We start from the raw sequence: 16,018 nt of genomic DNA, 5'->3' as shown, positions 1-16,018 counted from the left end.
CTGCAGCAGCACTGGCACCCATGGGGGCACAGGCTGGACAGAACCATTCATCTACAGGGACTTCACTCAGAGGAGGATTAAGGCATTCCATGTGATACCTTGGGGAAAAAAAAAAAAAATCAAACAAGGTGGTCCTTAACAAGAGAAGAGAGCCTTTCACCTCTATCCATGTGCTACGTAAGGCAGACTCATTTTCTTAAGCTTGAAACTATAGTCTATGCATCTGCTTCCACCAGCCTCCAGAGAAAAGATGCTACTTGCTGGTTATATAAGGGTCTTCAATTCTAGATGGTATTTTCATCACTTTAGAAAATCTTAGAAAAGTGAACATTTTCCCCTCACTGTGTGGTGAATCGCTTGCCATTTGAACCCAAGCTGCAAGAAATGTGCAGAGCCAAAACTGATGGTGGCAAGAGAAGCACTGAGGTGCTGGGGAAACAGGCAATCAGGAAACAACATCAGTTTCCTGTGAACCAACACAGCATTCACATTACTGGTACTTATGAACATTTTATTTTGCATGACAAGGCACAGGTCAAGTGCAATGCCCTGTTATGCTGAATAAAGGCACTGCATCCCACATGTACATGATTAAGACAAGCGGTGATTAGGATTTCTCTGTTATTGCACAGGTTAGGTGGCAGAACATTGGTCAGTCACTGGCTCCATAAAGCTGCTTCCAGGACTGCAGACTAAGCACACTGACTTCCAGTCACCATCCAGCTAGGAACTGTCCTTACCAAACCTCAAGGGGAAAGAGGAAAGCATGATACTCCCCTAGGTAGGCCTTTGAAATGTTCTCTACCCAAGAGGTTGAGCAGTCAGACTGAACACCAACCACTTAAAGAGAAGCTCTGCAATTTCTTCAATCCAGCAGTTTAAACTCAGAGAAAGCAACGTGTGTCAGTAGTATAGAATTTTTAAAGCAACTCATGTTCAAGTTACACTGCTAAAAAGAATTAAAACAGATTTTCCAAGTAAATGAGATGCTTCCCATGAAAACTAAATGCTTAGACCAAGTTCCCTAGGCAAGGAACACAGGGAGACCACAGCTTTCAAGTAAGTTTCAGCTTCAAATCAGCAATTTTATGACCAACTTTGTTCTTGTTCTATAAGAGAAAAGACTACTGTTATTTCTGGTGTAGTAGAGTTTTTCACTCTGAAATAATTAAAGAAAAAAGAGGGAAGCTCTCTGTTTCACCTTCTCTTAGAAAAATTCACTGCCTGATAACACCGTGTCTGACCACAGGGTAAGGAAAGGGAAGGAGCAACTATCTAATCCTCTAATGCCAGTTTACAGCAATACAAAAGAAGCAATGAGACTACAGCCCTTAATCGACCTTCCTTCCATGACTCCAACTTCAGATTATGCCTTTCGAACCTGTTCCCAACTATGTTGCAATAAGCTCAATTTGCAGCTGTACTGTCAGAATTGCCAATATTATGTTTATACTAAAATATATATATTAATTGTCAATACAAAATGGAATACTATGTCCTCCTTGCATGAAAGAGTATACTTCAGCAGATGAGATTTTACACTCTTTCAGAGATTGAAGAAGATGAAATTGAAAAATGCTGCTCACAAAAAATCATTACTTTAAAATTAGACTAGCAAAGTATATTCCTTCTGTGGGAAAGGAGAGCTCATTCTCCAACTGCCAGCTACCAGGAATGAGATCACTTCCCCAAAGTAGTATTCTGACAAGTAATACTGTTATGTTCAGGCCAAAGTCATAGCAAAAGTACTTGTAGCAAGAACTTCACTACATACTTTTCAAATTATGTCTGGGAGTTCTGAAGTCAACTTATGACCCACTTGACAAGCAAAGACTTTCAGCCCTAAAACTTTGGACACTGAAGAACCTATTGCAACAGCTATCTAGAGCCCCTTGGAAAGGGAAAGAACCTCATCATAAGGGAAAGAAAATCATCATAACCACACTCAATGCTAAATCTTGGAGAAGGATGATACTTGTTTTTCAAAAAAAACCCCAACAAAACCTGAAAAAACAGCCTTGAAGCAAAGTCACCTCACGCTCACTCCCTCAGGTTCCTTTAACTGCAGTCTTGCACCCACCCCCCACAAACACAAAGACACTGTGTGTCCAAGTGGTCTGACCAGGATTATTTGTGTGCAATGCAGAAAGCAAGAGATATTGGCCATCAAGTCCTCAACACATCTCTCGAGCTCTGTGACCAGCAGTGAAGAACTGAGATACAAAAAGGACGTTTTGTACCTTTCAGGAAGAAATGGATGCTTCTGGGGAACTTTTGCCTCATCATTCTGTCTCAGTCTTCACAAACTAAGAAAAAACAGGTCTACGAAATTAAAGAATTTTGGTCGTGGATGCAGCCCTGTTCCTCAACTTCTTGACACCAATCTCTGTATCACTGTTACTCGCTTCTTGCTACTTGGTAACCTCAATGTAGTCATACATTAATGTGTCACACCATAATGCAACTAACCCTTTTTCTACTGTTTGTTCAAATTACTAGACATCCACACTTCTGTATTCATACCAATCCTAATGCTGTTGTTACACAGTTCAGAAAATTAGGCTGTTACAAGACATCTGAAAATGGTTTCAATGGAAAAAGATTTGATAACTTACATTTGTAAGGTAACAGCATTATACCACACACTTTGAACACTGTAGAAAGCCATGTCTAGCTAAAAGTAGTAACTCCATTTGCTTTAGAATTGCTGGCAAAAATAACTGAGGAACTTTTCAATCCAGTGTCAGGTCAGACAGAGAATCTAGATGAACAAAACCAGGATTTGAAACAAGCTATTCTCCATTTTTCTAGATTTAACCTCAGCCACAAAGAGCTAGTAATGATGCCTTAAAATCCACATTATATAGATTTAGTATAGCTTTTTAGCACTTTTGGTATAGCTAGCTAGTGCCTTTAGCCTGTTAGTACCTTCGTACAAGAATTCTAAAAATGCTGTTTAACATTTCTTGTCAAGAATTCCAATAGACAAAGATTGCAGCAAGGTAAAGAATAATTTATCTGTATAAAATGTTCTTAGAATAAGACATAACAGGCACATTGCTTGATATAACTGAGTCAAAGTGACTCAGAAACCTTAAAACTGTTCCAGAAGGCGTGCTACTGTGCCGAAGACCAAGGAGCAGGATGAGGAAGATGAAGATAAGGGGTCTTTGGGATCACCAACTCAAATTTGGGAGGTATGACAAGGGTGGTACGACGGGATAAACGGTTTTGGGAAGTAGGTGTAACAGATGATGCAATGTTAGATACTATAGTCTAAAACTGTAGCACCTCTGTAACTGCATACTTCAGAAATGATTCCTATGCAGCCGGCATGCTATAAATAAATGAGTGCTTTTTGCTTTCTCATACTCAAAAAGAGTCTTAGAGGGTTCTTTCTGGCCATTTAAGGCATCAGTAATGACTGCAAGTTCTTTTTCCAGAAGTGCCTCTGGAAGTGCTAACTCTAGAAATCAAGCATATATAGAGAACTACTTTTAGGAAAATATGACAAAAATTAAAAAACTGTATCAAACTAGAAATAAAAATGCATAAAAAAAATTGGAGTAACTGTTGAGAGATCAGAAAGGAAAATCTGAAGCAATACCCTGAGCTGAGATTGTCTTATGAAAGTTCAGAAAGAACTTAAAGACATGGCTTCAGGTCAGACCTATGAAACACTGGTTTTGATTAAGTATTTTAAATTCAGTGTTCTGATGACACTCTTAACAATATTTAGTGTTCCTGATTTTGTCTATTTTCCAGAAGATGAATCATTGTACATGGACACTACAGAACATAAAGACAAAATTAGACTTATCAGGTATCCAGTTAGCTCGCTAGAGGAAATTTCTGCAAGATTATTCTACATATTCATTGCAAGCATCTCTCTTTGTTCAATGGGTAACTTTTGACAGCAAACTGACGATGCTGGAAGACTGATTAAACATCACAAGGGCTTTAAATTTTAGCAGAAAACTGTAGGTCCAAACTTGTGTTCAAATATCTTGATGACTGTACTTAAACATTTATTTTATTAATCAAGGAGGGAGAAAAAATATGTTGGCAGAGACAGAAGTATGCAAGAGTAAGAGAATCAATTTAAGAGTTATGGCTCTAAAGGAAAAACATTTTAAAAAACTGCGAATCTTAAGCATTTTTCCTGCACAGCCCTAGTGCCCAATCAGTTGGGACCAGTCATGCATCCTCTCCCAGAGACATAAAAGGATGTATATTTTTTACCCTTCATGCACTCAGATGTTGCAGGGATGAGCACAAACACCTTCATCACTTGAAGGTATGGTCACCTGTTTCTATGGTCTGCTGCACTGATGTGCACAGGACTCTCCACACACATGTTGCTACATGACCAGAAAAGGATCCATCACATCATGGGGATGGATGTCTGCACCGTAAGCACATGGATGCACAGCTGGCTGCAAGATGAGCCTGAAGAGAGCAGCAAGGGGCAGCCTACAGACCAGATAGTGTCTGTGGACCAAACACTGGTCAACTCTGCAGGTGCTCCATTCACTTCAGCCTTTCTTACCCTGCATCACAGCCATCACAGAGCAGCAGGCGATCCTCGCGGTCACTTCTGCCACACACCTCACAGAAGGTTGGGTCATCCTCCCCATCGCTACCCTGAGTTTTCGTGTTCTCAACAGGAATCTAAACAAAAGAGGGATTCACATTTTATGCAGAACGTGGCACTTTTAAAAATCCATCACCACATTAAGAGTACCTGCAGCAAAATCTAACAGTGAAGAGAACAAAAGAGCTGTTACATACCAGAACCTTCATTTAGTTCATTCAACACATCTAAGACCTGATGAAATGCCTGAAAACATCTCCTTAACTTGTCTACTGTCAGACACCAACAAATACAGAAAACTGCACTTTAAGAACAGCCAAGACAAAAATTCACAAATAAGATCAAAAGTAGTCAAAAACCCCCAAAAGACCCAAAAACAAGACAAAAGAAGAGAACAAACCGCTACCTCTATATTACTTAAATGTTAAATGCACACTTCTGTTAAAATGCAAAATGTAAGAAACCATCAGCTTATGAAAACAGAGCATGAAACTCCTAAAAGTCCCCTGGAAACCAACATCTTTCTGATATCAATAAAGAGCAATGACAGCTCTTCAATATTCTTTTGTGAGCAACTACCAGCACACAGAACCAGTGCCTCTCAGAGCTCTGCTATTGCCTTGTGCCTCTCTCCAAACAGTGCCTTTAGGAGCTCTACAATTACCTTGCACCTCTACCCCCTTATAAACCCCACTGCTACACAGCATTGCGGGTAGCAAGACACAGGGAAGAGATCATGTATAACCCAGATTATTCCTATTCCCCGTGTATAGCACTTGCAGTACACAGGGCACTTTCCATGTGTGGGCAGGCTTATCCGTCGTGCCTGTCCACACATGGACAGTTTTCAGTCAGATGTCCATTATGAAAAAGAGGCAGCTGTGAGAAACACCTTTTCTACCACAACGCGATATTGCAGGAAACATGGTTAAGTGGGAAAAAAAATTCTTACAGTTCCTTAAAAGGCAAATGCAAAATAGAAAAGAAATAATTCATCCGGATACCAAGTATCAGATAAACATGCTAGAGGTGTAAACCTCTGAATAACTATTTTGTGGCAATTGGCTTTGTTGTTTGCCACAGTAGAAAGCTTACCTTTTTTAAGATTTTACCACCAAAACGTGCCCGGATGCTAATGTACTTAAAGAGGATTCGATCCACTGGACAGGAGTTTGCATTCTAGGAAAAAAACCCAAACAATTCCCAATACAGTTAATAAGTGCGTCTCTTTATTCAATTTCTAAAAAGGAAGTCTTAAATTATTAATGAAATAAGCATTAAATTAATGTAGTAGTCATTTTAACAGCTATGATCTTGACATATTAAGTACTTAAATCTGACTTATCTGATTTGCAAACAGCCTGTTGGATCAGAGAAAACATACATTTTTAGAGAAGCATTTATTATACCGAAGCAATTTAATTATTAATCAATTGCAAAGCAACATCAAAGTTCTTCCAAACATTGGCTTGAAGCAGCACTTGCGCTTTAAGGCATTTTCTTTCTTTTGGACAAATGAGCAAGTAGAAATGGCTTACAAATATATTCAATAAGAGTGAATTTTTTTTTTTATTTAATTAACACTGTTACTGCTGCACACACAGTAAGTCTTGTTGTAATTCTCACCCTGAATTATGACTGTGGGAACCACACAGGTGGCAAGGAACTCAGACTGAAAACTGAATTCAGAGCAAGCTGCTGCTTGTCATACTCTATTATATCTTCTTTATGTTTAGATGTTTAAAACAGATCCCCATCCAATGGTCACAATACAGAATTTAAGAAGAGATAAAGACAGATATACAGAGAAATATATATACAAATATATATATATTTAAAAAAAAAGCATAGAGAAAATCAGTATTGCTGGTGTCTTGACTTGAAAAAGCAAAAGAATTGTAAATGCCTAGAAACACACTTGCTTACGACATTACAGCTTCAGAGAAGAGAACAAGTCTGTTTAGAAAAGCTTAAAGCAAATATGAATATTACATTTTTTTGCTCTCATTACAGTAGAACAACATGATCAGAAGAGAGAGAGCAGAGCACTCCAGAAAGCCACAGGACATCACAGACAGAACAGCTCACCTTAGACCACTCCACGATGCAGTCCAAGCAGAAGTAATGGGAACAGTTCTCAGGAGTCCCAACAGCCTGATCCCTAAACGTGTTGAGGCAAATGGGGCAGTTTTCACCATCCTCATCAGAGGAGATGTTCGCTCCGTTTAAGTGTGGCTCTAATTTCAAAGAATCAGTCATTCCCTCCACAGTGGCCTCAGTTTCCTCCTCCTCTTCCTCTTCTTCATCATCATCTTCACAATCTTAAGATGGGAGAGATAAAAACCAACTAGCATGTGCTGCAGGGCTTCAGCAACGAGGGCAGAGAGGGCAGGCAAGACAAGGTACTAGTTCTCAGAATTCCAAGTAAGCTTATTTTATGAGGCTGGAAGAGCAAAGCACAGCCCTCCCAGTTTAAGGTAATAATTTTTGCTGGTTTATTTCTTCCTAAATCCCTTCACTATAAAACAATGGATTACTCTGGTGAAAAATAAAGCCTGATAATGTGAGTAGTCTTCCAAGAGATTAAAAGGACAGACAGCAGAAAAACAACAGATTATCAAAACAACAAGACAGTAAGCTATGTTAGACTACCACTGAACAATGAAGTTAAAACAAATTTATAATAAAGTTATAATGTACCCAACTTCAGAGGGCAAGCACCAGCAATACACTGATCTGCAGAACAACAAATTCAAGATTTCCCCACTATATCACCATTTTGAGAGTCAAGGGATCGACTCTTGGAGACCACTTAAAGAAGCCTGGTTTTGAGTAAAATTAAACACTCAGCACACATTGTTGAAAGGTATTTTTGTTTTAAGTACAAAATATAAAGACCTGTGTTAGTCTTTCCCTAAAACCTGTGAATTAAGTTGACATTTTCAAGAAACAGCAAAAAGTTACCTAAAAAAACCATACTCACTTTGGGGGGGAGGGGGAAGGGAAGTGGCTATTGCTGGGTTGTTGATTTTTTTTTTTTTTTTTTTAAATGAAAATATGGCTCTTGTCTTTTGCATTTCCCACTGAATTTTCCTGTTTGGACATAACAGAAAATACTCTGAAAAATGAATTAATAAAGCTTTCTGGCACCTGGCATCAATTTTTTCATCTGTGTTCACATCAGGCTAACTGGTAATTTGGAAAATTGCACTTCTTACTTCTCAACAAGCTTAAGATCTGATAAAAACCCTCCATTTCTGTCTATCCTAATATTAATTTGAGCACAGCAGTGTCAGAAGTACATGTATCTACAGACTATGTTTTCAGTAAAATTAACAAATCCGAGTAACATCCACATTGTTTTTTCAAAGAAAAAATAGTCAAGTCTTCTTCCCTCCTCCCCAGGCATAAGAGCAACAGTAATTTATTTTCAGAACTCTCCAACACAACATTCACTTTAGAGGCCCAAAGTAAACTAACAAACATGCTTTCATAAGTGAAAAAATAGCATGAGCCATTGCTGCAATTTTGACATTTTTTTCCCAACTCATGCTCGGGCAGAGTTCACTCCTGATGACTGCAACTACATCACTTTAGTGCATAGTCTTCAAATATACAAATGCTTTAAAAGCTTAGAATATTGGGGAATATTACTTGTTTGTTTATTAATGGAGGATGGCCTGACACAGTTGCATCACATCTGTGATGTGGCCTGACACAGCTGTTATCTGTGGATCTACATTTCATTGTTCATTTCTGGAGGAAAAGCTTTTATCTCACTCTTCCTCAGTTATGAAAAAGATGCCTGTTAACACACATTAACAGACCTACCTTCTAATTCTTCATCTTCACTTTCTTCCTTGTCCTCCTCACCTCCTTCTTCCTCAGTGTCATTATCTTCCTCTTCACTTCCAGTATCATCATCTGAATCACAGCTATTTCCACCATTGCTTTCTTAAAAAGAAAAAAAGAGAAGAGAGGAAATACCTATTTGATGCAGGCAGGCAGAACAACGGAGGACACAGCAGAACTCCTGCTCAGGACATTACATATGAAGTGAGACCCTAGATTTCTGCATTGGTATCAAAGCTGCCCATTTTGAGAAACTCAAGGGAAGCATGTCAGCAGTCTGATACACACAAGCTATGAAGCAAAGCAAAACAAAAAAATTTTCAGGGAAAAAAGGAGATAAATGGTCAGAAATACAACTTTACCACCCTTTTGGGGGTAAATCAATAGGTTCCCCAACCTATGCAGAAACACACGCAGAGAAGTCACATTTACCTGTTTCACTGAGGAGTGCAAGACACTGCCTTTTGCCCTTTCCTAGAGCAGCATTCTTGTTTATCAGTTCATCCTGGCTGTCATCATCCATGGCAGGACATTGGAAATCCACTCCCTGCAAGAAGGCAGACTTCAGTGAGGCAGTGCACCACCTACAAAAGCAGGGCAGGCGTCAGTCTGTCAAAGAGCATCCAACACATCTGTGGAGATGTGAATGGCAGAAGGGACACTGCCCTCCCCACACCATTGATTAGCTTCCCCAGATTCAATTCAGAGGTGGCTACAGGTAAGCAGCTATTGTTATGTGAGGTTTCACAGCCTTACTGGAGCAGATGAAACCAGCTGCTTGAGAAAATCAACTTAGGTGAAAGATTCAGCTTTATCTTGGGCTCTTGGATGACAGAAAAAGGTATAATGAGAATTCCTCGCTGAAAACAGCAATAGAAAAACCGCAACTCCAAAACCATCCTGTAGACTAGAAATAAAATGCAAAACTGAAATGGACCAGAGGCCATGTGAACCAGGCCTAACAGGATGGCAATATGTGTTTCAAATCAAAATACTCTATCTTGTCCAATTGAAAAGAAGATCATGTGGCTTAGGTCCTTAAAAAAAAAAGGCCTTTGCACAGGTCTGTCATGAAATAGGGAAGCCTCAGACCTCACAACCATTATTCCATGGAAAGGATAAGACCTGATTTAGCGCATATTAATACAATCACATTAATTGCTGTGCATCAGCACAGGCTGGCAGTAAAACTGACAGATACTGCGAGATGTCGCATGATCCAAACTCACAATGACAATCAAATCAGAGCTTTTAATATACAATGCTACAAAGCATTAAGACAGACAGACCTCTTGCAAACTTCTATAAGCAAGTCACGGAAATATATAATTAATTGACACTCAAAGCTAAATATCATATCTCAATACGAAAAAAATGGATTCTTCTGTATGTGTGACAAAGTTTCAATCAGGTGCTCTTCTCCCACTCTCCCTGCTCCGTACTACATATCTTGCATATTAAAAGATTTTTTGGAACAAAACATTATGTTTTATTCAAGTGCTCTTGATCCGTACCTTTGCTTGCACGCTCCCTTTTTGAGCCACGTGGCACAGCTCTGCATTAAAGAGCCTCAAAAATGTAGGTTTTGCTAAACCAGACTAAACTACAAATGGAGTCTTCAACGCAGAGGGCAAAAAAAAACTAAAACAGAAAAAAGATCGAGTTTTAGCACAACCAAGCTCTTTTAAAGATTTCTCCTAACTTCAGTAAGATTCTTGCCTAAATAGTGGTTTGAACTTTTAGCTTAATTCGTGGCTGGTAACAGGAGTGTTTAAAAAACTGTTTAAAAACAATTAATGTTAGCTGAAAACATGCCGACTCATCAAAATCCAGTCACTTCATCATGCAACTTAAAAAATAGGAAGAAACACTAGGAATTTTTCAAGTTTCGGCAGTGTGTATGCATGAATTATTCAAACTGAAACTCAGTTATGTAACATCCTCTCGAAAGCTCAGTTAGCTACAGCAGTGCAAAATCTGTGGTGACATGACAGCCAGGACACATAAGGGTGTGAGGGCTGGCAGCACCAGCCCCACAGCAGGGCAGTGGCAGGCACAGTGGCAGGGCAGTGTATTTTGAACCTCTGCCTTTACCACTTCTCCGTCGGCAGGTTGTGGGAATAGAACGGGTTCCTGCTGACTTGTCACTGCCACATCCAGCCAGCCATGGCACTCCTGAGCCACTGAGGACCATGAAGGCCAAACAAAACCAGGGCCCGCGGGAGTAAAACTGTGGATAAGCCTCCACTTCACTACAACCATGACCTTCATTTCCCTGCTCTCTAGTTTTCCTTAAAGCAAAGCAGGTAAGCACAGGGAGAAGATCTTTATATTTCGAAAAGCAACTCCTACAAGCCACAGTTCTGACCAACACACACTTATCTACATTTCCAAACAGCCTGCATTTCTTCACTGTAGTGGGGTAAAACAACTACCCATGTTATTTTTGCCTTGCTACAACCCAGAAAGATATCCTTTAAGCACAGAGGCAAACAAATCAGCACTTGTGACTTGACAATCTAAACTGACATATTTATGTTGCAAATGCAAGCTTGTACTTTGCTCAGAGGCAAAACTCTGAGTTAAGGAAAATCTGGTATCGCAGCAAACAATTGCATCTTCAAATCCTGTCAGTAAAAAAAGTCTGGTTTGTGGGTAGTTGAAAATAGACAAGGAGAAACCAAGCAAGATGAAGTGAATTTGAGATTTTAAGCACATCACAAATATTACTTTTCCAAACTGGGCAGCTGCTCTTAAGAAAAAAAGTAGGAAACCAAAGTTGACTGTACACCTAACATGAGAGCTCCTTCTTCTGTGTTTTAAGAACAATAAGCAGCATTTCTAAGCTGTTTCTTTTTTTTATGGAAGACATTTCAAACAAATTACCACTGTGAAACACAAAAACATTCATGATACACTTCAGAGAGCTCACCACCTGTACAAAAGCCCAGTTTTCTCCAGCACTTACCACATCAGAATTTTTCTTACACATCCCCCTCCCCGACCCAGCCCCGAGCTAGAATTGGCAAATACAAAATAGATGGGAAGCATTTTTATTATTATGCAAAGCAAGATGTTTGGTTAAGGAGCAAACTGTAGTCTTTCCTCCAAGGCAAACCTTGATTATGTCCTCCTATGACATAAAAACCCAGACTGCTAAAATGCAACTGGTTATCCCTGAAGGCCATTGGGCTCAGGCAACTACAGCTGCTTTTAGTTTTGGGGGTGCCAAAGCCCTGCCCTCACTGCTGTACCCAACCCCCAGCTGCTTGGTCCCTTGGAAAATCCTGTGTGCAGTACTCTGCATACAAGCCTTCAGCTATAAACAGCTCTCACATGCACTGATCCTCTCTTCTGCATCCCACTTTGTAAGTCTATTCAAAGGAATTTAGAATGCAACCCAGGAACACAGATGCAGGGTAACCTGGCCAGAGATCCCTTGTCTTCAATACCACTAACACTTATAGCAAACCCCACCTCAGCTCCCTAGGCAGGTGCATTATCCATTTGCACAGCATATCCAGTATCTGGATTGCAGGTTGCACACCAGGTTGGCTGAAGGCAGACACCATCCTCCTCCCTAACATCCCTCTGCTTTCAAATTCTCATTCAGAAGAACCTCAGAATACCTTAATAAACCAATAAGCAACAGAAGTGATGAGTGCACAGCAGGTGTTCAATCACTTCACCCTCACCAGTGCTTTCCCCAGCCATAGGTTTCCTTCCCCAACTTTCCTTCACCAAGACACAACCTCACTAGGACCAAGTCGGGTTTGCTCTGAGTGCTGTGTCCCTTCCACAGTATATGTAGTAAGCCTGGCTTTGCTATTAAAACAGATTACGTTTTTACACAGAGATGCCTTAAGTAAGTTTAATTGTACAATCAAAGAGCAATTACAAATGCTTTCTTCAAGCCGTATTAGCAACAGGGCTTTCTGTTGGCTTTAAGAACAGAGAAGATTAAGTGTTCCCTCCAGAAGAAGTGTTTATCAAGCAAGCACTTCAGTAAACATTTAGGTTTTTGAACTAAAATCCTTATGCATTACATTGTAATTATAAATTTCAAATCAGTAATTTAACGTACTTTGGGTATGTTCTGGCTAGAAGGCAAGTGCAGGTTTCCAACCAACAGGACGAGACACAGCTTGCAAAAGACACTCCAGCTCCATCCCATCTGACATGAAGCCAACAGAGCTGCCTACAGCAGCGAGTGGCTCTTCCAGCCACGCGCGCCTTCCCTTCTAGCACCAACCGATTTCCTCCTCCACCAACTTCTCACAGTAGTTTCTTGGGTTTTTAGAAACAGAAGAGCTACTAAACAAGGCATTTACTTTAATCTGCTTGGGTAATATTCAGGATTATACACAGGCAAAGAAAAGTTTCTCACAGGATTTTCTCACAGGGCAGTTTTGAATGCTGATCTAATTTCATGGGCTGTTACTGAGCCATCATATACCAGAGACCACCTATTACTAAACTTTAGTCCACTAAATATTCAAATTTATGAGGTTTCAGTTCTCTTTGAGACATCTGCTTTATTTGTTGGTTTGTTGTGGGGGTGGGGGTGGGTTTTGGTTGTGTTTTTTCTTGGTTTTGTTTTTCAACCAAATAATTTGGTTGTCTCTGGAAAACCGATGTCTCACATCAGAGCACTTTGGGTGTGTTTTCAATTTCATATGCTACATTTGAAGAAAATAAAACAAGAGTTATAAAAATCATTATTGTACACAGTCGGAAAACATCTGGATATGGTGTGAATACTATCTGCCACCACCACATTCCAAAGATAAAGACAACTTGGCAGGAAAATTATTCAGAATAACAAGAGACTTCTATAGCCTAGAGCTGTACACTACCAATCTAGCATGCACGGGGAGCTTTAAGAAAGTCCTCTAAATCTAAATTTAGATCCCTGTTTAAATTACAAAAAAAAACCCCTAACTCTTAAATCAGAACTGCCCATGCAACAATTTAAACGACTGAAGCACCTAAGAACCTAAGAGATAAGGCACAAATAATCCCGGGGTAGGCAAGGAAGTGCCTATCTGCCACCCATTCTAGCCCTGCCCTAAATTTAGCCACCTTGAATTCCAGGAGGAAAACTGTCCACCAGAGCTTTACCAGGAGCTCTTTCGGGAGTTTGTAATGCAAACAAAGCAACACACAGGCTTTGCAAAAGCACTTTTGAAGTTCAGCATCTTACCCAGAGGAGCAGCCAGGCATTTTGTATTTCTGTATTCAAAGCAGCAGCCAAGGTTTATGGAATTCCCAGTCTACAATTCCCTGCAGCCATTGGCTCTGCTTCCAGCTGTGAATTAAACAGTCTCCAACTTCACACATCCTCCTCTTTCTTAACAGGCTTCTTTTCTTAGGAATAGTCACTCTTACTGGTGAATTCCCTTTCAGTATCAGTCTTTCACACCAATCTCATCTTTAACTACAGCTTCCCCTACTATTTATGGGCATGACTGTAGGAAAACAAAACAAAACAAACCCAAACAAACAAAAAACCCAAACAAAAACCTCACACACTTTTATTATTTATTTTGCATGGCCATAACAAACAAGACCCACTGACCTAGAAGAAAGGAAATAACACAGCAGACACCTCTGCAAAACATCAGGAACGTGTACATGGCAACAAACCTACAGGAAAGCAAGCAGCTAAAACTACAAAAATCACACCTACCCCACTGTCACGGAGTGTGGGGCAGACAAAGGGAGACACCAGTGGCACAGCTTAGAAACCTCTCAGTAAGCACAGGTCCCTCGGGGCAAAGTTTTTACGACCAACCACAACCTTGCAATAAGCTAATACACGATAAAATGATAATTTTTTTTTTGCAAGAAAAACATAATTTCTATTTGCCAGCCGCTGGCTGAAAGAGCTGATAACTTCTCCAACACCCATGGGCGCACTGAAAACAGCGGGAATGGGTGGAAAGGGAAAGGGGGGCTGGGGGAGGTGCAGACACGACAACCGGAAACATCTGGGGGTTTGTTTACTATCTTTAGTACACTTACACATGTATTTAGCGTATTTATTTAGACCTCTGGCGCAGCAAAGGCAGCTGGATGGCTCCCGGGCCGAGGCGCCCCCGAGCCCGCCCGGCCCCTCCGCAACCCGCGGGGGACTCCCGTGGGAATCCCGGGAGCAGCCGGGGAGAGCCTGACCCGGAGCTGCCCTCCCGCGGCGGCGCCTCCCGCCCGAAAACAACCCAATAAACATTGTGTTGTCGCTGCTGTTTATCGGAGCGACACCAAACAAGGGATCCCGAGCGTGGCGGGGCAATTCCCCGCAGGAGCGGAGGGGCGGCCACTCCGCGCAACTCCCGCGGCCCAGCCCCCGCCGCAGGCCGCGCAGGCCCCGGCAGCCGCCCTGCCCGCCCCCGGGCACTCACCGAGGAGCAGTCCGGCGCTCACATTCCCGAAAGCAGCAACCCCGGCGCTCGGTCACATCCCGGGACCCCGCGGCCGCCTCTCCCCCGGAAGCGCTGTGGAAACACTGGCGGGTCACGGGGCGCCAGCGGGCGGAACCACCGCGCGGCGGCGGGGGGGGGGTGGGCCGAACCATCTGGTGATGGGGGGAGAGCGGCCACGGGGCTGAACCATTGCGAGGGAGGGGGGGGCGCACTGGGCTGTACCACTGCGGAGCTGCGAGGGGGGCCGCACTGGTTGATCCCCGCGGGTAGTGCGGGTCCCACTCCGGCCGCTCCCCGTTGCCCCATGGAAGGAGGGCTGGCAGAGGTGACTCCCCTGGCGTCCCTGCCCAGTGTCCCCAAGCTTTGGAGGGGAAGCGGGGTGCAAACGCCACCGTGCTGCGAGGCGTGCGGGGGGCCGGCGGGGCTGCGCCCGCGGGATGCTCCGCTCCGCTCCGACTGGGGCCGTCTCTCGGGGTTGGGAGCATCCTTGCACTGCCCGGTCTGGCCCGTGCTGTGCGGGAGGACACGGATCAGTTCTAAATACCTCTCGAAGACAGCGCAGACCGCGGGTGGTTTTTTTTTCCCCCTCTAACTACGCGTGGCTGGGCCCGACCCAAATGTTCCCGTGGCACTGGGTGAGCGCACGCACGTAGAGGAGAGGGGCTGGTTTCGCCCTGTTCCCATCAGCCGTGGGTCTCCGCCGGGCTGAACTCGGCTGTCAGCCGGCAAGGGGAGCGCAGCCCAGGCTCTGCTCGCAGGCGGACGTGACCCAGCGCTAACGTGCATGTCCTCGCAGACACTCGGGTCATTGTCAGGAATGAGACGGGGGCCGGGGGAGAAAACGAGGTCCTTTTCCAGAGAACACAGAGCGAAGCAAAACCTGCGCCAGCCCTGCTGCTGCCTGCCCGCTCGGGGCCTGTGAGAGGGGCGAAGCGGGACGGGTCGGGGTGAAAACGCTGGTGATGCCACAGCCGGAGAACACGCACAGCCTTCGTGTTAGAAAAGGCAAGAGCTGCGCTGCGAAGAGGCAACTTTTTATTTGGGTGTTAATTGATGCGGTGTTTGCCAGCTCCAAGGATAGGATGGGGGAATGTTCCCCCTTTAGGCTTGCTCCCCGAGCCCGTGGGACAGCACAACGGCACCGGCACCG

The 16,018-nt window shown here is 42.7% G+C and overlaps 1 protein-coding gene across 4 annotated transcripts in view; it reads right to left on the bottom strand.

The window, feature by feature from the left end:
• PHRF1 (PHD and ring finger domains 1) overlaps window positions 1-14,959 on the bottom strand; it is a 31,270-nt gene extending 16,311 nt beyond the window's left edge. For 3 of the 4 annotated variants that reach the window (XM_017811869.1, XM_017811893.1, XM_017811884.1), the window contains exons 1-7: window positions 14,848-14,959; window positions 8,879-8,993; window positions 8,426-8,548; window positions 6,683-6,915; window positions 5,690-5,773; window positions 4,550-4,671; window positions 1-98 (exon numbers count right to left, since the gene is read on the bottom strand). In XM_017811869.1, coding sequence (XP_017667358.1) covers window positions 1-98; window positions 4,550-4,671; window positions 5,690-5,773; window positions 6,683-6,915; window positions 8,426-8,548; window positions 8,879-8,969 — 751 coding nt within the window. In that variant the 5' untranslated portion in view covers window positions 8,970-8,993; window positions 14,848-14,959. Of the gene's footprint in view, window positions 99-4,549; window positions 4,672-5,689; window positions 5,774-6,682; window positions 6,916-8,425; window positions 8,549-8,878; window positions 9,031-14,847 lie in introns of all 4 variants that reach the window. The other variant, XM_017811875.1, reaches the window with a different exon arrangement.
• Window positions 14,960-16,018: the final 1,059 nt, after the last annotated feature.

This window comes from Lepidothrix coronata, unplaced genomic scaffold (genome assembly GCF_001604755.1).
Source record: "Lepidothrix coronata isolate B3197 unplaced genomic scaffold, Lepidothrix_coronata-1.0 Scaffold1, whole genome shotgun sequence".
Taxonomy (NCBI): domain Eukaryota; kingdom Metazoa; phylum Chordata; class Aves; order Passeriformes; family Pipridae; genus Lepidothrix; species Lepidothrix coronata.
This window is presented reverse-complemented; position numbering and strand designations above follow the sequence as displayed.